Genomic DNA, 21,942 nt, shown 5'->3' with positions numbered 1-21,942 from the left:
GGAGCCAGAGCCACAGAATCTCGCCAGCGCGGGAACGGAGGACGGTAAGACAAAGACCTGAGAAGTCCGAGACATTGGGGGGAGGGGGAACAGAGGCCTCTCCCTTCACTCACCAAGCAAAACAAAGAGCACCGCGATTTTACATATGTAAAGCTCAGCCAAACTCAGTATCTTTAGCGAAACTGGAGAACACATTGAGGGCTGCATAAACTCTGTGTATGGTCCCAGGGGTAGATCAAACGAATACTCACAGAGGCCAGATTTCAACTACCCTCAACTCCACTCCCAACTGAGTCAAAAAAAGAAAAAAAAAAAAAGAGAGAGAGAGAGAGCGAGTCAGCAAGGAGCAAGTAATCTGGGAGAGTCGCTCTTTACACAGCCTTAAACCTCAAGAAATAAGCATAGCTCTCTGGCCACACCCAACACAGCCCCTAAGGCTCCAACAAAGCAGACAGCTCACTTAGAGGCATAGTATAACGAGAGAAAAAAACAAAAACAAAAACACCACAAATTATCTCTAACATGCCAAGCAAGAAACATAGAAGCGGAGGTACCAAAAACAATGAAGGCACTATGACGCCCCCAAGTGAACAAGACACGCCAATGCAGGATTATGAAGATGAAGATATAGAGGAAGCAGATTCCAAAAAAGTGATAAGAACATTAAGAAGTTCTCAAAAACAAATTCTTGAACTACAGAAATCCTTAATGGACAAGATAGAAAATCTCTCCCGTGAAAATGAAATATTAAGGAGGAATCAAAATGAAATGAAAAAACTAGTGGAACAGGAATTTGCGATAATGACAAAAAACCACAATGAAATGAAGAACTCAATAGATCAAATGGCAAACACATTAGAGAGCCTTAAAAACAGAATGGGTGAAGCAGAAGAGAGAATATCGGAATTAGAAGACAGAGAACAGGAAAGGAAACAGTCAAATCAAAGAAAAGAAGAAGAAATCAGAAATTTAAAAAATACTGTCAGGAATCTACAGGATACTATTAAAAAACCCAACATTCGGGTTCTAGGAGTTCCTGAAGGCATGGAAAGGGAGAAAGGATTAGAAGGCCTTTTTAGTGAGATACTAGCAGAAAATTTCCCAAGTTTGGAGAAGGACAGAGACATCCTAGTACAGGAAGTTCAGAGAACCCCTAATAAACATGATCAAAAGAGATCCTCACCACGACACGTCGTAATTAAACTCACCACAGTGAAACACAAAGAAAAGATCCTAAAATGTGCAAGAGAGAAACGCCAGATTACTCTCAGAGGATCTCCAATTAGACTTACAGCTGACTTCTCATCAGAAACCCTACAAGCCAGGAGAGAATGGCGAGATATAGCCCAGGTACTAAGAGAGAAAAACTGCCAGCCCAGAATATTATATCCTGCAAAGCTCTCATTTGTGAATGAAGGTGAAATTAAGACCTTTCACAGCAAACAGAAATTGAAAGAATTTGTCGCCACTCGTCCAGCCCTGCAAAAGATGCTTAAAGATGTGTTACATACAGAAACACAGAAAAACGGTCACCAATATGAAAGAAGGTAAAGGAAGGAAAACTCACAGCAAAAGATCACAGGAATCTCAAACCAGATATTAGAAAATATCTTTGGCAAATGGCAGGGCAAAGTTACTCCTTCTCAATAGTCACATTGAATGTCAATGGCTTGAACTGTCCAGTTAAAAGACACCGATTGGCTGATTGGGTTAAGGAACAAAACCCATCCTTTTGCTGCTTACAAGAAACCCATCTATCCAACAATGATCCATACAAGCTGAGAGTGAAAGGCTGGAAAAAGATATACCACGCCAACAGAAATGAAAAGAGAGCGGGCGTAGCCATCTTAATATCAGACAACATAAACTTTACCACAAAAACGGTTAGGAGAGACAAAGAGGGGCACTATATAATGATTAAGGGAACCATTCAACAGGAAGATATAACGATTATCAATGTATATGCACCTAATTACAGGGCACCAGCTTATTTAAAAGACTTGTTAAGGGACTTAAAGGGAGACTTAGACCCCAATACAATAGTACTGGGGGACTTCAATACTCCACTCTCAGAGATAGACAGATCAACAGGACAGAAGATCAACAAGGAGACAGTAGATTTAAATGACACTATAGCCCAAATGGATCTAACAGATATCTACAGAACATTTCATCCTACATCTAAGGACTTTACATTCTTCTCAGCAGTAAATGGAACCCTCTCTAGGATTGACCACATACTAGGCCATAAAGCAAGTCTCAGCAAATTCAAAAGAATTAGAATCATACCATGCAGCTTCTCAGACCACAAAGGAATGAAATTGGAAATTGGCAACTCAGGAATCCCTAGAGCACGTGCAAACACATGGAGATTGAACAACATGCTCCTGAATGAACAATGGGTCATAGAAGAAATTAAAAGAGAAATCAAAAATTTTCTGGAAGTAAATGAGGATAACACCACAACATACCAAAACCTATGGGATACAACAAAAGCAGTGTTAAGAGGAAAGTTTATATCAATAGGAGCCTACATCAAGAAATTGGAAAGGCACCAAATAGATGAGCTTTCAAGTCATCTCAAGGATCTAGAAAATCTGCAGCAAGCCAAACCCAAACCCAGTAGGAGAAGAGAAATAATTAAAATCAGAGAAGAAATCAACAGGATTGAATCCAAAAAAACATTACAAAAAATCAGCCAAACGAGGAGCTGGTTTTTTGAAAAAATAAACAAAATTGACACACCATTGGCCCAACTTACTAAAAAAAGAAAAGAAAAGACCCAAATCAATAGGATCAGAGATGAAATGGGAAACGTAACAACAGACGCCACAGAAATAAAAAGAATCATCAGAAATTACTACAAGGACTTGTATGCCAGCAAACAGGGAAATCTATCAGAAATGGACAGATTCTTGGACACATACAACCTCCCTAAATTGAGCCAGGAAGACATAGAAAACCTAAACAGACCAATAACTGACACAGAAATTGAAACAGTAATAAAGGCCCTCCCAACAAAGAAAAGCCCAGGGCCAGATGGATTCACTGCTGAGTTCTACCAGATATTTAGAGAAGAACTAACTCCAATTCTTCTCAAACTATTCAGAGCAATCGAAAAAGAGGGAATCCTCCCAAATTCTTTCTATGAAGCCACCATCACCTTAATTCCTAAGCCAGAAAGAGATGCAACATTGAAAGAGAATTACAGACCAATATCCCTGATGAACATAGATGCAAAAATCCTCAATAAAATTCTGGCCAATAGAATGCAACAACACATCAGAAAGATCATCCACCCAGACCAAGTGGGATTCATCCCCGGTATGCAGGGATGGTTCAACATTCGCAAAACAATCAACGTAATACACTACATTAACAGACTGCAGAAGAAAAACCATATGATTCTCTCAATAGACGCAGAGAAAGCATTTGATAAAATACAACACCCTTTCATGATGAAAACTCTAAGCAAACTGGGTATGGAAGGAACATTCCTTAATACAATCAAAGCAATATATGAAAAACCCACGGCCAACATCCTATTGAATGGGGAAAAGTTGGAAGCATTTCCACTGAAATCTGGTACCAGACAGGGATGCCCTCTCTCACCACTGCTATTCAATATAGTTCTGGAAGTTTTGGCCAGAGCTATTAGGCAAGAAAAAGAAATTAAAGGGATACAAATTGGGAAGGACGAACTCAAACTATCCCTCTTTGCAGATGATATGATTCTTTATTTAGGGGACCCAAAGAACTCTACTAAGAGACTGCTGGAACTCATCGAAGAGTTTGGCAAAGTAGCAGGATATAAAATCAATGCACAAAAATCAACAGCCTTTGTATACACAGGCAATGCCACGGCTGAGGAAGAACTTCTAAAATCAATCCCATTCACAATAGCCACAAAAACAATCAAATACCTTGGAATAAACTTAACCAAAGACGTTAAAGATCTCTACGATGAAAACTACAAAACCTTACAGAAAGAAATAGAAGAGGATACCAAAAAATGGAGAAATCTTCCATGCTCATGGCTTAGAAGAATCAATATCATCAAAATGTCTATTCTCCCAAAAGCAATTTATACATTCAATGCAATACCCATCAAGATCCCGAAGACCTTCTTCTCAGATCTAGAAAAAATGATGCTGAAATTCATATGGAGACACAGAAGACCTCGAATAGCCAAAGCAATCCTGTACAACAAAAACAAAGCCGGAGGCATCACAATACCTGATTTTAGGACATACTACAGGGCAGTTGTTATCAAAACAGCATGGTACTGGTACAGAAACAGATGGATAGACCAATGGAACAGAATAGAAACACCAGAAATCAATCCAAACATCTACAGCCAACTTATATTTGACCAAAGATCCAAATCTAATCCCTGGAATAAGGACAGTCTATTCAATAAATGGTGCTGGGAAAATTGGATTTCCACGTGCAGACGCTTGAAGCAAGACCCATACCTATCACCTTACACAAAAATTCACTCAACATGGATTAAAAACTTAAATCTACGAACTGAAACCATCAAATTATTAGAGAGCATTGGAGAAACCCTGCAAGATATAGGCACAGGCAAAGACTTCCTGGAAAATACTCCAACAGCACAGGCAGTCAAAACCAAAATTAACATTTGGGATTGCATCAAATTGAGAAGTTTCTGTACTTCAAAAGAAACAGTCAGGAAAGTGAAGAGGCAAATGACAGAATGGGAAAAAATATTCGCAAACTATACTACAGATAAAGGATTGATAACCAGAATCTACAAAGAAATCAAGAAAATCCACAACAACAAAACAAACAACCCACTTAAGAGATGGGCCAAGGACCTCAATAGACATTTTTCGAAAGAGGAAATCCAAATGGCCAACAGACACATGAAAAAATGTTCAAGATCACTAGCAATCAGAGAAATGCAAATTAAAACCACAATGAGGTTCCATCTCACCCCGGTGAGAATGGCTCACATTCAGAAATCTACCAACAACAGATGCTGGAGAGGATGTGGGGAAAAAGGGACACTAACCCACTGTTGGTGGGAATGCAAACTGGTTCAGCCACTATGGAAGTCTGTCTGGAGATTCCTCAGAAACCTGAACATAACCCTACCATACAACCCAGCCATCCCACTCCTTGGAATTTACCCAAAGGAAATTAATTTGGCAAGTAAAAAAGCCATCTGCACATTAATGTTTATTGCAGCTCAATTCACAATAGCTAAGACCTGGAACCAACCCAAATGCCCATCAACAGTAGACTGGATAAAGAAATTATGGGACATGTACTCCATAGAATACTATACAGCAGTAAGAAACAACGAAACCCAGTCATTTGCAACAAGATGGAGCAATCTGGAAAACATCATGCTGAGTGAATTAAGCCAGTCCCAAAGAGAAAAATATCATTTGTTTTCCCTGATCGATGACAACTGAGCGCCAAAGGGGAAACCTGCTAAGTGAAATGGACACTACAAGCAACAATGAACTGATCAGCTCCTGTCCTGACTTTAGATGTACAATGTAATACTTTATCCTTTTTAGTATTTGTTGTTGTTGTTGTTCTAGTACTATTGGTTGAACTCAGTAATTAACACACAATTATTCTTAGGTGTTTAAATTTTAACTGAAAAGTGATCCCTGTTAAATCTAAGAGTGGAAAAAGAGAGGGAGGAGATGGACAATTTGGAACATGCTCAATCGGTCTGGCCGCAAATGGTGGAGTTAGAAATGTGCCAGGGGATTCCAACACAATTCCATCAAGGTGGCATGTACCAATGCCATCGCACTAGTCCAAGTGATCAATATCAGCTCACAATTGATAGCTCTGATAGGTCTAAGAGTCAAAGAGATCACACAAACAAGACAAGTAACTGCTAATACTAACCGATAGAATCAAAAAGGGAGAGAAAGATCCAACATGGGAACCGGGATACACAGCAGACTCATAGAATGGCAGATGTCCTAAACAACACTCTGGCCTCAGAATCAGCCCTCAAGGCATTCAGATCTGGCTGAAGAGCCCATGAGAGTATAGCAGGCATGGAAAGCCAAGATATCATGGAAAAAAAAAAAAGACCTAAATGAATGATCTCTGTGAGTGAGATCCCAGTGGAAAGAACGGGGCCGTCAAAGAAGGAGGTACCCTTCTCCGAAGGGGGGAGAGAACCTCCACTCTGAGTATGACCCTATCGGAATAACATCAAAGTCAGCGAACTCTAAAGGCTTCCATAGCCCTGGCAACTCATGACTAGAGCCTAGGGAGATTGCTGACGCCATGAACAGGAGTGTCAAATTGTTAAGTCAGCAACAGGAGTCACTGTGTACTTACACCCCATGTGGGATCTGTCCCTAATGTGTCGTCTAAAGCCAAGTGATGTTATGACTGGTACTGAAACAGTATTTTTATACTTTGCGTTTCTGTGAGGGCGCAGACTGATGAGGTCTTTGCTAATTATATACTGAATTGATCTACTGTATATAAAGAGAATTGGAAATGAAAAAAAAAAAACAACCTGGTGTTAAAATGGAAATGGCATAGAAAATTAATTAATTTGAAAAAAAATTATGTAGGATCTCTGTCTTTAATGTGCTGTACATTGCTATTTAATGCTATAATTAGTAATCCAATGGTAGTTTTTTCACTCGATGTTGCTTTATGGGCAAAATGTTGAAATCTTTACCTAATATACACTAAACTGATCTTCTGTATACAAAGAGAATTGAAAATGAATCTTTACATGAATGGAAGAGGAAAGGGAGTGGGAAGGGGGAGGGTTGCGGGCGGGAGGGAAGTTATGGGAGGGGGGAAGCCATTGTAACCCATAAGCTATATTTTGGAAATTTATATTCATTAAATAAAAGTTTAATAAAAAAAATAAATAAAAATAAAAAAGATAAAAAAAAAACATACACACATACCCTGACAATGTACCACTGTAGCACAAAATAGGGGGATTGACACACTTTCTCCTAAAGGAAAAACCGTGTGGAAGCATCTTTATGGGAACATTTATCTGTAGCACTATCTGCACTGCTCAGAACAAATGCCTCACTTGTGCAGGGGTCTCCTCTCTACTTTGCCAAATCCAAAAGCATTTAAGATAGACAACATCTGCATTTTTACCTATTAAAATACATTCAAGTTACTAAAATCTAATCAATTATTCACTGCTCAACGAGTTTTAGAAGTCAAGAAAATAATCACTTTTGGATTTCGTAATTGGATTTCATAATTTCTCATTGCTAGTAAGTACTAAAGGGTCCAATTTCAACCAACAGGTTGGACCCTTTAGAAACTTACTAGTAATGAGAAAATTCATATTTCAGAGATTTGGAGGATGTAAGTCTAACATTTTGGATCTTGAATTAATTATGAAAGAAACTTTTATATGGAATTCCTATTGATTGATTTGTCGCTAATATGTATCACTAATCACCCAGTAGATTCAGTTTTTCATATTCCCAGTTCCAAAAACCAGATTCATACTTTCGATCTAAAAATCCTATTGGAAGTTCTATATGTGAATGTAAAAGTAAGCTGTGCCCCAAGACCTTCAGCTCAGGTTATTTGTAACCATCAAGGGGCAGACAAGGCTAAAAGCTCACTTGATACCCAAATGGAAATCTTGTAAATGGAACAAATCGCCAACATGCTTTTTTGGTCTGTCTGTTCTCTATCCTGGGTTTTGAAACAGTAGCCTCAATGTTAGCGATATACTGCCAAGTACAATGTGTATGGAAACAAATTGAAATAGATTTGTTCCAGACTAAAAAATGGTTTCTTCTTAATATTGGACTGTGAGACAATTAAGAAGCTCAAGCGAAAACGCCATGTGAAATTAAAGGGAGCACAAGCATCTGCCATCCTCCCAGGTTATATGAATTGAAATCTTCCAGCTTCCACCTTCATAGTAATAAAATTTTTTAATGTTAAATGCTTATTGCTGCACATAACCAATCTCTGTTTATTAGGGCTCATAAAAAATCTCTTACTCCATCTCTTCCTTCCTCTGTATTCCACTAGGCTTTATAGAAGTGAGTTGTTCCAGACAGTTCTGGGATTGTCAAACCTAATTATTTTGGACTAAGGGAATAGGTCAAAATGGATATAAATGAAGCAAACCTTCAATCACATGTGATTTGAGTATATGGTGCTAATAGTCTGGTTGTAACAGAAAGTATAAGAGCTTAAAAGGCCCAGAATAATTCAGTCTAAAATATCTTGGATCTTTTTCCATCATAAAGTGAATTGAGCAATTCTGTTCTCTAGAAGATTGACAGCATAATGGAAACAGAGCAAACTGCAGAATTTCTCACCAGGTAAGTGCATTAGTAGCAAAACTCATAATGCAGTCTGTTGGTTGAAAAGAGCATGAAAGAGCCTTCTGTTTTCTTATGAGGTGCCATATTCTCATAGTTCTTGGCCAATTATACTTAACTACTGCCAAATTGCAGCTATTGGAAAATGCTTTCAACCCTGTTGCCTTGAGCAATATCATAAAAGACATCATAGATACTGATTCTTTTTATAATTTGCTTATCAGCAAAGATAAATGTAATTAAAACTGCTTACAAATATTTCCTCCTATTTATCATGCACCTACAACAAAATGTATTTATGTATAATAGCAATTCTAAATGAATATATATGTTTTTGAGTATTAACTAAGAGTTAAATTGGTGGGCAAGTGTTTTGATGATCTTTGAAACTTTTATATTTTACAACAGCACTCTTTTTCCTAAGTAGAGCTTTTTGTGGGATAAAGAGGCATAGCATAAATGTTATAAACAGTTCTTATATTATATAAACTTTACATACACTCTTGTTCATCCATTTCACTTACCAGAATCAAGAGACAACTTGAGGCCAACTTTGTGTGCTCAGGGATGGTAGAAAACACTGACAAAATCAAGCAACCAAAGACAAGGAGAAAACTGTAAAACAACAACAAGAAAAGAAAAATTTGATAAGAATCTTGATTTATGACTGTTGACTTAATTTCTTATTTCTAATGAATAAAGCACCAAACTCATTGGAATGGGCAAGAGTTAAATCACTACAACTATTTTCAATAGCAAAATACAATATGAGATACAGTACAGACGGGGCTCATTTTTGAATTTATTGATGAGAATGTCACTTGTGGGTTCATGTATATGTTTGTGTATTGAATGTTCACATCCAAGAATCTCTAAATTCCCATACAATCTTTTCCACAAGCAGGGGTCATGAGAAAAGGCCAGGAAGTGTGCTCTTGCTCTCCCTACAGGGCAGGACATGCTGAAGTCATTCTCTTTTCAAAGAGACAGAATCTGCCTCACACTGGGCAGCACTGGTAAATCACCAACAGTAGCTCACGTGTAAGAGTCTCATATTTCTTGTGGGCACTCATTTGTTATTCCTTCATATTAATAATTAGATTAGAAAAGGGAGGGATGATTTTCTCGCCTGCCCATGCACTTTTCATTTCTTTTCAATCAAATTGCAGTGATAATGAGCACAAGTCAGAAGCAAGCATTTTCTACAAAACAATCTGCAGACATTTTTATTCCTAGAAACAGGGAACTCCAGGGTCAAGTGGGGAGGGGAGTTCCCAAGGAAAATGTCAAATAAAAGAGAAGGTTCTATTTTAAATATAAATTACTTAAGATGCAAGATCAAAAAAAAAATCTAAGAAAACTCTGAGTTACTTACTCTAGGTCATATTTTTTCCTTTTACTCATCTCTGGGAAATCCATACAATAAGCTTCTTCAAAATAGCATTTCCATGTTTCCCCATATGGCAATAGAGTTAGTCCCTGCCTCCTCTTTGCTTTCATTGAATAGTCTTACAAGTCTTTCTATCACATTTACCAGGAGTTCAGAAGAGCCTACAGCCAGGGATTAGCTAATTGTTACTTAGGTAAAATATCTGGCTCCTCATTCCTGTTTTTGTAATCAAGTTTATTGACACATAGCCACACACATTACTATATGCATTGTGTATGGCTATTTTCATTCTGTAACTGCAAAAGTGAATAGTTGCCAGAAGAGAGTACGGCCTACAACACTACAATATTTGCTATCTGGCTTTGCAGAGAAAAATGTTGTCCTACTCTGACACTGTCTCTTCATTTTAATGTCTTTTTACATAGCCCAACTCAGTACTGGAGTGGAAACTCATATTTGCTCATATTTCTACATGTTAGTAATTACTAACAGTTCTAGAAGGCTTCCTCAAAGCTTGATACTGTGCTACGCCCCTTTCACACACATTTCCCACAATATGTTCACAAATTTATGGAGTCAAAATATCACTATCCCATTTTACAGATATGAAAACAGAGAATTACTGAAACTTTTCTGACACATGCAAGGCTGTGTAGCAGGGAGAGAATTCAAGCACTGAAGCCAGGCTACCCACGGTGTTACTCAATGATCATGCACAAATGAGAATGGCACTAACATTCTTGGGCCAGCATGAATTTTGAGGATATTTCTGTATCACCTCAAAGTGAGAGAGAACTAGTTGCTATTCCAGATAGAAGTGTCCAAGGGGAAAGAATCTACTGGTGAAAAAAAACCCTTGTGCACAAGGCTAATAACGATTCATCATGCTTCTGACTTAAGCATCTAATGCTTCATGCTTCGGATTACACTTTGAATTGGAGCCAAGACACTTTAGGTTGTAAAGAAGTAGTCACAATCCAGAAAACCAACCTGACTCCAGAACCATCATGAGAAAACAAAATTCAGAGGTGGGAAGACCTTTCTCTCTGTCTCTCTCTGTCTAACTCTGCCTTTCAAAAAAAAAAAAAAAAGTATTTGGGAGGTCAATACGGCATCAACTAAGGACAATGAAAAATGCTTCCCTTCTGGTGAGTGCCTGCTACCTGGCTATCTCCCTCCCTCTCCCCAACTTGAGGCCAGACTCTCTAGAAAATAGCAGAGACAGTGAGCAGGAGACTATTTAATTACTATAACTTATTCCTCCAAGAGAATTCCATTGATTTCTGTGTTCAAAGTAGATCTTATTGCTAGTGCCTTCTTCATTAATATTTGGATGCTGTTTAATCTTTTTCTTTCATATCACTACTTTTCCCGTTTTCTGTGATAACATTATTTTCCTCTTTAAAATGAGTAGCTTCTTTTTTTTGTTGTTGAAAATTTCACTTATTTAAATAAGAAATTCTTTTATCAAAACTATTCAATGATAGTGATTAGGCAGGATTTTAATGTCCAAGGTACTGGTAAGTACTCTCTATTGAGCAGGAAAACTTTTTAAAAAAATTTTATTTAAGGTATAAAAGTTTCATGTATTTCATACATACAGAATTAGGTAGTTTCTTATCAACATTCTGTCACTGCTACAGAAGCTCATCTGTAGACTACAAGCCAAAGGCTTCTGTTGCTCTGGCTACCTGAGAGGATATGGATGACCACATATACATTAATTAATTTGCCTGTTTATTCATTCAGCAATTCATTCATCCATGCAACCACTCAGACATTTATCCAATCAGCAAATATTGATTAAATATACAAGCTAGGCTGAGCCATGGTGATATAGCAATAAACAAGATCACAGTTCAAAGCCTATTGAGACATACTGAGAACTAACTGGATCTAAACTGAAAATTATGAGTGATGATTGCAATGATAGGGGAAATACAGGAGCTGACAGGAGCATACAAGAGAAGAAGGACTAGGCAGGACTGGCTGTTGAATTTGTAGAATCCAGTAAAATCAACAATGTGGGGCCTCTTGTTAAAAAGTTATTAAGAATATTAAGATAACAACAGAGCTGAACCCAAGTGTGGCATTCTTCTACCTGTGGCTTCGTGCAACCCCATAAACTGCATACCCATGAAGCCAGACCTGCAGGTAGGGAAGACTTCCTGCAATAAAAACTGAGTAAGCTGAGTCCTGCAGGCCAGCAACACATAGGACAATGGTTGGTGACGAGCACTGTAGTCCAGGAGAATGAATGAATGAAGGCTAGATATAAGCACATCACTAGAATTTACTATTAATTAGTAAATTAGAATTACACCTGCTGGGTAACTTATTCTGCAATATCTGAGAAGAATAAGGACGGTCACTCCTGTGAATGAATTAGTTTATGTATATGGGAATCATCTCAATTTAACAGAACACATGCATTGCATACCCATTGTAAAAGACACTATGTCGAGGAGGGGGCAAGATGGCAGTATAGCAACAGGACATTCGGAGGCACATGGGAAAAATAGATTGTTAATAAGCAGAGGGGATACAAGCTGGCGACAGAATCATGCGAGGTTCACGAAAAGTAGCCCAGGAGTCCACCAGAGACTGCTCGGGCTACACTAAGGAGCAGAGAGGAAGGAGAAGTCGTGGAGGTGCAGTGAGGATGCAGAGGACAGACCCAACGAGGAGAATGGCTCCACCCTGCCCCAGTGAACCAGGCGAGAGGTCGTGAGTCCATGGAGCTGTGGATAATTGCAGGTGGGGAAGTTTGGCAAACTGTGTTTGAAGCTCCAAGCAGGAAGAAGGAGACATTGTAGGGAAACATGCAGAGAGGTTGGGCATGCCATGGCCCATCTGTGTCTCCCCTCCCCACAAGCGGACCTACAGCAGGCAGGGAGAAGCCATATTGATTGTTTACATTTTTGAGTGTAAACAGGGGCTGCTGTGTTAGCCTCCAGTGCACACACCCATCAGTTGTGGGGGCCATCTCACAACATGCCCCACCCGGGGAACAAAGATCACAACATTTCAGAGTGATTCCTCCCCACCATGCAAGCTGTACAACAAGGAGTAGTCCTAAACAGCAAAAACCTGAGCTCATTTCACACACCAGTGAGAAGGGAGCCCGGCCCCAGTAGGCAGGGCTTAGTGCACCAAAGCCCTGGTACCCGTCTCCTTCACAATCTAGGAGTAAAGAGGGCTCCAGGAGGCGGGGCTGCATGCTTCCATATGCAGCACACAGACACATAGCAGCTCATAGCAGAGGGAAATCGCACCACAGACACAGTCACAATTTAAAGATAAAATCAACCAGAAATGCCAAACAACAAATGAGAAATCCTGAGTAAGAATAAGGAAGACTGTATGAAATTTCCAAAGGAACAATACAATTCTTCAGTAATGGAGGCTGAAGAAGAAGAGATCGAGGATATGCCAGAAAAGGAATTCAGAAAATTAATAGTCAGATTACTTAGAAGCAATCAGAAACAAATTCATGGTCTAAATGAAAAGCATTCCCAAGAAATTGAGATTTTAAAGAGAAGCCAGAATGAAATACTGGAAATGAGGAATTCAGTAGACCAAAAAAAAAAAATATATAGTGGAAAGTCTTAGCAACAGAATAAATGAGACAGGAGAAAGAATATCAGAACTATAGGACAAATTTCTGTAAATAATACTGTCAGACCAAATATAAGAAGAAATTAGAAAATTAAAAATCACAGTTGGCGATTTAAAAGATTCTATAAAACATCCCAACTTATGGATCCTAGGAATTCCAAAAGGTGTGGAAAGAGAAAAAAGATTAGAAGGCTTTCTTAATGAAATAATAAAAGAGGACTTCCCCAATCTGGAGAAAGAAAGAGACATTCAAGTACAAGAATTAGACAGAACTCCCAATAGATACAACCAGAAAAGAACTTCACCACTACCCGTTCACCGCCCCCAGTAGTTGGTCTTGTACATGTGCAGTGTCCTAGTGCCCGTCCGTCCCGCCCCCCCCCCCGTGCTGTGGACAGCTGGGCCGCGCGCCCCCACCCCGCCCTCGAGTGCTGTGTTTGAGGACGAACCGCAGTTGTCACTTCTCTTCTCGATGTTTATTTATACAAGACCTGACCCGATCATTCGTCTGTGCAGCAGCCCTGCCTTCCACCGCTGTAGTCACCCTAGGTAGAGTGTCGCCCGAGGTCCCGGGCTGCGCAGCGCCGGCGCGGTGTCCAATAAAGCGCTCGGATGTGAAAAAAAAAAAATAGCCCTCGCCGTGCTATTGATGCTGTACCCCATGGAACTCAAGAGCAGGATACTGGAGCTGCAAGCAGTCAAAGGCTTCACCTATTGCACCGGATTGAGAAGATGTTCCTGCAGTTACTGGAGATCGAGGAGGGCCAGAAGGATGGGCCCTCACAGCCCTGCCGCTCTGAGCAGCACAGCAACCAGGTCGAGAAGCTCTTCCAGGCTCTAAAGACCCAGGAGCAGAACAACCTGGAGGAGGCAGCAGATAGCATCCTGCAGGTGCTCTCCGTAAGGAAGGGGAAAGCCCTGGTGGCCCGGCTTCTGCCCTTCCTGCCCCAGGATCGGGCTGTCAGCCTTCTTCTGGCTATCACCCGCCACCTGCCCCTTCTGGTCCGGAGGGACGTGACTGACCAGGCCCTACACATGCTATTCAAACCTCTGGGCAAATGTATCAGTCACTTAACCTTCCATGAACTCCTCCGAGGACTTCAGGGACTCATGTTGCTACCACCCGGCTCCTCGGAGCGACCACTCGCCATGCTGCTTCAGAATCAGTTTGGAATATCTTTGCTCTATGCTCTGCTGAGTCATGGGGAGCAGCTGGTATCCCTGGATTCTACTCTAGAGGAACCCAACAGTGACCACACAAGTTGGACAGACATGGTAGTTCTGATTGCCTGGGAGATAGCCCGAATGCCTACAGCCTCTCTGGCAGAACCACTAGCCTTCCCCAGCAACCTAATTCCCCTGTTTTGTCACCACGTGGACAAACAATTGGTTCAGTAGCTAGAAGCTAGGATGGAGCTTGCCTGGATCTACTGATCAGTTCTGGAATATGCAGACGTGGAAAGCTCAATCATGAGGTGCTAGCTGTATGAGCTAGGTCTACAGGGATCCAGAAACTCCAAAGACATTTCTTAGGCCTTTAGCATGTGGAGGTCCCTCTCCCAAACATATTCATATCCTTTCTTCAAAAACCTGTAGCATGCCTAAAAAAGGCATAAAAATGTGTAATTAAAGAAATGACAGAAAAAAAAACAAAGTGAAAACCTTAGTGAAACACAAAGAAAGATTTTAAAATGCACATGAGAGAAATGACAAATCACATTCAGAGAAAACACAATTAGACTCACTCTGGATTTCTCACTGTAAACCCTACAGGCAAAGAGACAATGGTGAGACATATTCCAAGGCCTAACAGAAAGAAACTGTCAACCCAGAATATTGTATCCTGTAAAATTCTCATTATGAATGGAGAAATAAGGATCTTCCACAATAAGCAGAATTTGAAAGAATTTGTAACTACTTACACAGCCCTACAAAAGATGCTCAAGGAAGCACTACACACAGAAACATAGAAACAGGAGCATCACTACAAAAGAAGAGGAACACAGAAAATGACCCAGCAAAAGTACAAATGAAAGAAAAAACACATAAACAGGATTATTTAAGAAAATATGGCAGGGCAAAGACAGCACTTAACAATAGTAACACGGAATGTAAATGATCTCAACTCCCGAATTAAAAGAAACAGACTGGCTAAATGGATTACAAAAGAAAACCTATCTATTTGCTGACTATAAGAAGCACACCTTAGTAACAAAGATGCATGCAGACTGAAAGTGAATGGATGGAAAAATTTAATCCATACTAAAAGAAACCAAAAAAGAGCTGGTGTGGCCATCCTAATATCAGACAAAATAGACTTTAATACAGAAGCTATTAAAATAAACAAAAGAACACTATATAATGATTAAAGGATCAATTACAGAAGATGTGACCATTATAAATATATATATGTATCTAATTACAGGGCACCTGGCTATTTGAAAGAATTGTTAAGGTATTTAAAGGGAGATAGAGATTGAAACACAATAGTAATGGGAGACTTCAATACCCCACTTTCAGCAATGGATAGATCAACCAGACAGAAAATCAACAAGGAAGCAATAGAGTTTATGAATACCATAGACCAAATAGACCTAGCAGATATCTACAGAACCTTCCACCCTACAGCCACAGAGTACATATTTCATTCTCCAGTGAATGGAACTTTCTCTAGGATTGACCATGTACTAGGCCAGAAAGTGAGTCTCAGCAAGTTGAAAAAAAATCAAAATCAAACTACGCATCTTCTCAGACCACAAAACATTGAGGCTGGAAATCAACAACTCAAGAATCTCTACATCATATGCAAATACATGGAGTGTGAACAACATATTTCTGAATGAAATAGAAGAAATCAAAAGAGAAATCAAAAAATTTTCTGGAAATTAATGAAGATGACAATACAACAAACCAAAATTTGTGGGCTACAGCAAAAGCAGTGTTAAGAGGAGAGTTTATAGCAATTGGTGCCTACATCAAGAAACTGGAAAGGCACTAAATAAATGAGCTATCAATGCATCTCAAGGATCTAGAAAAACTACAGAAGACCAAACCCAAAACTAGTAGGAGAAAAGAAATAATTGAAATTAGAGAAGAAATCAACAAAATTGAAACCAAAATAACAATACAAAAGATCAGCAAAATGAAGAGCTGGTTATTTGAAAAAACAAAACCATTGACACAGCATTGGTGAAACTAACCAAAAAAAGTAGAGAGAAGACACAGATCAATAAAATTAGAGATGAAAAAGAAATGCAACAACAGACACCACAGAAATAAAAAGAATCATCAGAAACCACTACAAATAGCTGTATGCCAACAAACTGGGAAAGCTAGAAGAAATGGATAGATTCCTGGACAAATACAACCTACCTAAATTAAGCCATAAAGACATAAAGACTTTTACAACGAAAGAAAAGCCCAGGGCCAGAGGGCTTCACTGCTGAATTCTACCAAACATTTAAAGATGAACTAACTCCAATTATTCTCAAGTTATTCAAAACAATTGAAAGGGAGGGAATCCTCCCAAATTCTTTCTATGAAGCCAGCATCACCTTAATTCCTAAACCTGCAAAAGATGCAACAGAGAAGGAGATTACAGACCATTTTCCCTGATGAACATAGACACAAAAATCCTCAACAAAATTCTGGCCAATCAAATCCAACATCAGAAAGATCATTCACCTGAACAAAGTAGGATTTATCCCTGGTATGCAGGGATGGTTCAACATTCACAAATCAATCAATGTGATACATTGCATTAACAAATTGAAGAACAAAACCCATATGATTATTTAAATAGATGCAGAGAAAGCATTTCACAAAATACAACACTCTTTCATGATGAAAACTTTAAGCAAATTGGGTTTATAAGGAACATTCTTCAACACAATCAAGGCAATATATGACAAACACATGGCCAACGTCATATTGAATGGGGAAAAGTTGGGAACATTTCCACTGAGATCCGGTACCAGACATGGATGCCCACTCTCACCATTGCTATTCAATATAGTCCTGGAAGTTTTAGCCAGAACCAGTAGGCAAGAAAAAGAAATTAAAGGGACACAATTGGGAAAGAGGAAGTCAAACTACCCCTATTTGCAGTTGATATGATTCTATATATAGGGGATCCAAGAGACTCCACTAAGAGACTGTTGTAATTCATAGAAGAGTTTGGAAAAGTAGCAGGATATAAAATCAATGCACAAAAATCAACAAATCAACAGCCTATGTATACACAATGCCACAGCTGAGAAAGAACTTCTTCTTCTTTTTTTTTTTTTTTTTTTTTGGACAGGCAGAGTGGACAGTGAGAGAGAGAGACAGAGAGAAAGGTCTTCCTTTGCCATTGGTTCACCCTCCAATGGCCGCTGTGGCTGGCGCATCTCGCTGATCCGAAGCCAGGAGCCAGGTGCTTCTCCTGGTCTCCCATGTGGGTGCAGGCCCCAAGGACTTGGGCCATCCACCACTGCACTCCCGGGCCACAGCAGAGAGCTGGCCTGGAAGAGGGGCAACCAGGACAGAATCCGGCACCACGACTGGGACTAGAACCTGGTGTGCTGGTGCCGCTAGGCGGAGGATTAGCTTGTTGAGCCATGGTGCCGGCAAGAAAGAACTTCTAGTATCAATCCCATTCACACTAGCTACAGAAACAATCAAATACCTTGGAATAAACTTAACCAAGGATCTCAATGATCTCTACGATGAGAATTACAAAATCTTAAAGAAAGAAATAGAAGAAGATACAAAAATGGAAAAATCTTCCATGTTCATGGACTGGAAGAATCAATATCATCAAAATGTTGATTCTTCCAAAAGCAATTTATAGATTCAATGTGATACCAATCAAAATACCAAACACATTCTTCTCAGATATAGAAAAAAATGATGCTGAAATTCATATGGAGGCACAGGAGACCACGAATAGCTAAAGCAATTTTGTACAACAAAAACAAAGCTGGAGGCATCTCAATACCAGATTTCAGGACATACTACAGGGCAGTTGTAATCAAAACGGCATGGTATTGGTACAGAAACAGATGGATAGACCAAGGGAACAGAATAGAAGCACCAGAAATCAATTCAAACATCTACATCCAACTTATATTTGACCAAGGAGCTATAACCAATCATTGGAGCAAGGACAGTCTCTTCATCAAATGGTGCTGGGAAAACTGGATTTTCACATGCAGAAGCATGAAGCAAGACCCCTACACTTACACCTTGCACAAAAACCCACTCAACATGGATTAAAGATCTAAATCTTCGACCCAACACCATCAAAGTAATTGAGAACATTTGGGAAACCCTGCAAGATATTGGCACAAAGAGTTCTTGGAAATGACCTCAGAGGCACAGGCAGTCAAAGCCAAAATTGACATTGAGAAGCTTCTGTATAGCAAAAGAAATAGGAAAGTGAAGAGGCAACCGACAAATGGGAGAAATTATTTGCAAACTACACAACTGATAAAGGATTAATAACCAGAATCTACAAAGAAATCAGGAAACTCCACGACAACAAAATAAACAACTCAGTTAAGAGATGGGCAAAGGACTTAAGCAGACATTCTTCAAAAGAGGAAATCCAAATGGCCAACAGACACATAAAAAATGTTCAGGATCACTAGCTGTCAGAGAAATGCAAATCAAAACCACAATGAGGTTTCACCTCACCCCAGTTAGAGTGGCTCTCATACAGAAATCAACAAACAACAAATGCTGGAGAGGATGTGGGGAAAAAGGCACTCTAATCCACTGTTGGTGGGAATGTAAAGTGGTAAAGCTTCTGAGGAATACACTATGGAGATACCTCAAAAATCTGAATATAGACCTACCATATGATCCAGCCATCCCACTGGGGATGACCCACCCACATCCCTGGGGATTTACCCAAGGGAAATGAAATCAGTAAACAAAAGCGTTATCTACACCTCCACGTTTATTGCAGCTCAATTCACAATTGGTAAGGCATGTAATCAACCTAAATGCCCACCAACTGAAGACTGGATAATGAAATTATTATGAGATATGTATATTATGGAATACTCATAGTAGTAAAAAAAATGAAATCTGGTCATTTGCAAAAAATGGATCAACCTGGAACACTATAGTTAGTGAAATTAAGCCAGTTCATAAGGGACAAATACTATATATTCTCCCTGATCTGTGAGAACTAACAGTGCACCTAAAACGAAAGTTGTAGAAGAGAAGTTGACACTTTGAGAAGCAATGAGTTGAACAGCACTCTTCTTGACTGTTGAGAAACAATTTTTTATTTTTTTCTCTTCATACTATATGTTGAACTCTGATCTCAGTAAAAAATAAGAGAGGGAATAAGATAAGGAGGAGGAAGTTTGTAACTGTAAAGCTGTATAGTTCTGCATACAGTCCTACGGACTTACCTCTAAGGGTACAGTTTAAAAACTTGTCATGGGACTCCAAATCCCATTAAAATTGATGGTAAAAATGCCATCTTAATTGTTAAAGTGTATCATATTAAGTGTTAATGTGAACATATAGGTAGGATTAAGTGTTAAAAAGATCATATAAATAGTACCAAGTGCCTGATAATAATAATAGAATTAAAAAGGAAGGAATGTGGGTGCAATCCACACAGCAGACCCAGAGAATGATAATTACTTTAAGTAACACTCTGACCTCAGAATCAGCCCTTAGGCATTTGGATGTTGCTGAAAAGCCTATGAGACATAACAGGCATGGAAATCCAAGACACCATCGCAAAAAAAAATCCTACAAAAAGGATCTCTGTGAGACACCAGTGGAAAGAAGGGGCCATCAAAGTAGGATGTAGTTTTCTCTGAAGGGAGGAGAGAATTTCCACTTGGCTTATGGCCTTGTCTAAATACTGACAGAATTTTTGGTCACAAAAGACTTCCATAGCCTTGGCAGCTCATGGCAAGTGCCTTAGGTGATCACTGACGTCATAAATAAGAGTGTTAACTGTTGAATTAACAACACGAGTCACTGTGCACTTGCTTCTCAGGCAGGACTTCTATCCTGAATGAGTTGTATTATATTAATTGTAAAACTTGTTCTCAGTTTTTTTTTGTGTGTGTGTATGTGTGTGTATTCAAATTGTTGAAATCTTTACTTAGTATAGAGTTGGTCCTCTGTATATAAAATTAATTAAAAATTAATATTAAAGAATGGGATGGGAGAGCAAGTAGGAGGTGGGATGGGAGTGGGGGTTGGAGGGTGGGTATGGGGAGAAGAACCACAACATTCCTATAGTTGTACCTATGAAATTTACATTCATTAAATAAAAGCTTTACAAAAAAGAAACAAAGGACACTATGTCAAACACTAATGGAGGTACAATGATAAATTAAGCAGTCCTCATCCTTAGAAACTAAAAATCAAGGTGAATCCATCCTACCATATATAATGAAAGGAAGAGGCAGTTAAGTGCAAGAAAAATGCTACAGAGGATGAAAGTAAGGGCAGGTTCTATTCAGTTGGGAAAGTTGGAAGCATATCAAGAAAAGTTGTCCCCAAATGGTGGTGTCTTAGATGATCTTTGAAGGAAGTGTGGGTATTTAAGAGAAATTTCTGCTTATCTGTACCTAGCTCAGCAGTCAATGGAGAGTCATTGGACATTTTTGAATAGGGTCCTAATGTAATCAGAACCCCCCTATGGTAGAATTGAGTTGGAAGTAGTGTGTCAGGACAGGGTAGGGACAAGAGTGAGAGTGATCCAGGTTAGGTTGTAAACTAAGGTGGTAGAAATAAGAATAGAAGGCATACTCTAAGGATCCTCTAGACTGGGGAATAGAGTCTGGGAAGCGAGTAGTCTGAGATTTCCACACATAGTTATTGATGATGTTCTTAACAAGTCAGAAGGATAAAGCAATGTGGGGGAGAAGACCAGAGATCCAGTTCTGACATTCATGTGGAAATGCTATTTTAATTCCTAGGCACAAAGTCTGGTTGAAGATATGGAAGTGTTTTATTTTCCAGACGAAATAAATATATGGAATATGTTATCCCTAGGATAGTACAGATCAAGCATATAGGATTTTGGTAATCAAGGGATCTGTGGATAGGAGTTAGTGTGTTGTGACCATGGACAGGAAAAAAAAGCCTTTAATCTTTCACTCGCCATGGCAACAAATAAGGATGTTATTAACAATACTTGTGACATCGTCACTCACAGAAATTACAGATTTTTATATCCATTTTACAGTTATGGAGGAAATCATAATTATTTCATCTTGAATATTGGTTTTGTTTATCATTAATTTCAAGATTTTGATAGTTACTAGATTTACTGCTAAGCTTTGGTTTTAATGTGTTAATAAGGATATGAATTCCTATATCACAAATATCTTTGGTAATTTAATAATAACATTTCAACAAGTTTTCTCTTTTGTAACCACATATGTTTCATGCATTTTGAAACAGGATTCTGAGGAATATCATGGGCTTCACAAGATTGCTGAAGAGTTCATGGCAAACAAAAAGCCTAAGATACCTGTGGTAGAGCTTTAGGAAGTCAGGGGCGGGGAGCTCAAAGATGATCTATTTTGGCAACCATAATCAATGTATCCAGGTAAGTTTTTTGTTCAGTTTTTAAAATACTGA

General features: G+C 39.0%; 2 protein-coding genes across 2 annotated transcripts in view; one reads left to right on the top strand and one right to left on the bottom strand.

Moving 5' to 3' along the window:
- KCNQ5 (potassium voltage-gated channel subfamily Q member 5) overlaps positions 1-21,942 on the bottom strand; it is a 617,705-nt gene that overhangs the window by 212,160 nt on the left and 383,603 nt on the right. Inside the window, exon 2 of the mRNA XM_062187575.1 lies at positions 8,855-8,945. Within this exon, the coding sequence (XP_062043559.1) occupies positions 8,855-8,945 (91 nt within the window). The remainder of the gene's footprint in view (positions 1-8,854; positions 8,946-21,942) is intronic.
- Positions 12,284-14,772, top strand: LOC133756350 (protein PAT1 homolog 2-like). Its single transcript, XM_062187074.1, is given in 3 exon segments — positions 12,284-12,447; positions 13,690-13,887; positions 13,971-14,772. Coding segments are annotated over 3 exon segments (1,164 nt in total).

Source organism: Lepus europaeus, chromosome 3 (genome assembly GCF_033115175.1).
Source record: "Lepus europaeus isolate LE1 chromosome 3, mLepTim1.pri, whole genome shotgun sequence".
NCBI lineage: Eukaryota > Metazoa > Chordata > Mammalia > Lagomorpha > Leporidae > Lepus > Lepus europaeus.
Note: the sequence above shows the minus strand (reverse complement) of the source record. Positions and strands in the feature narration are given on the sequence as shown.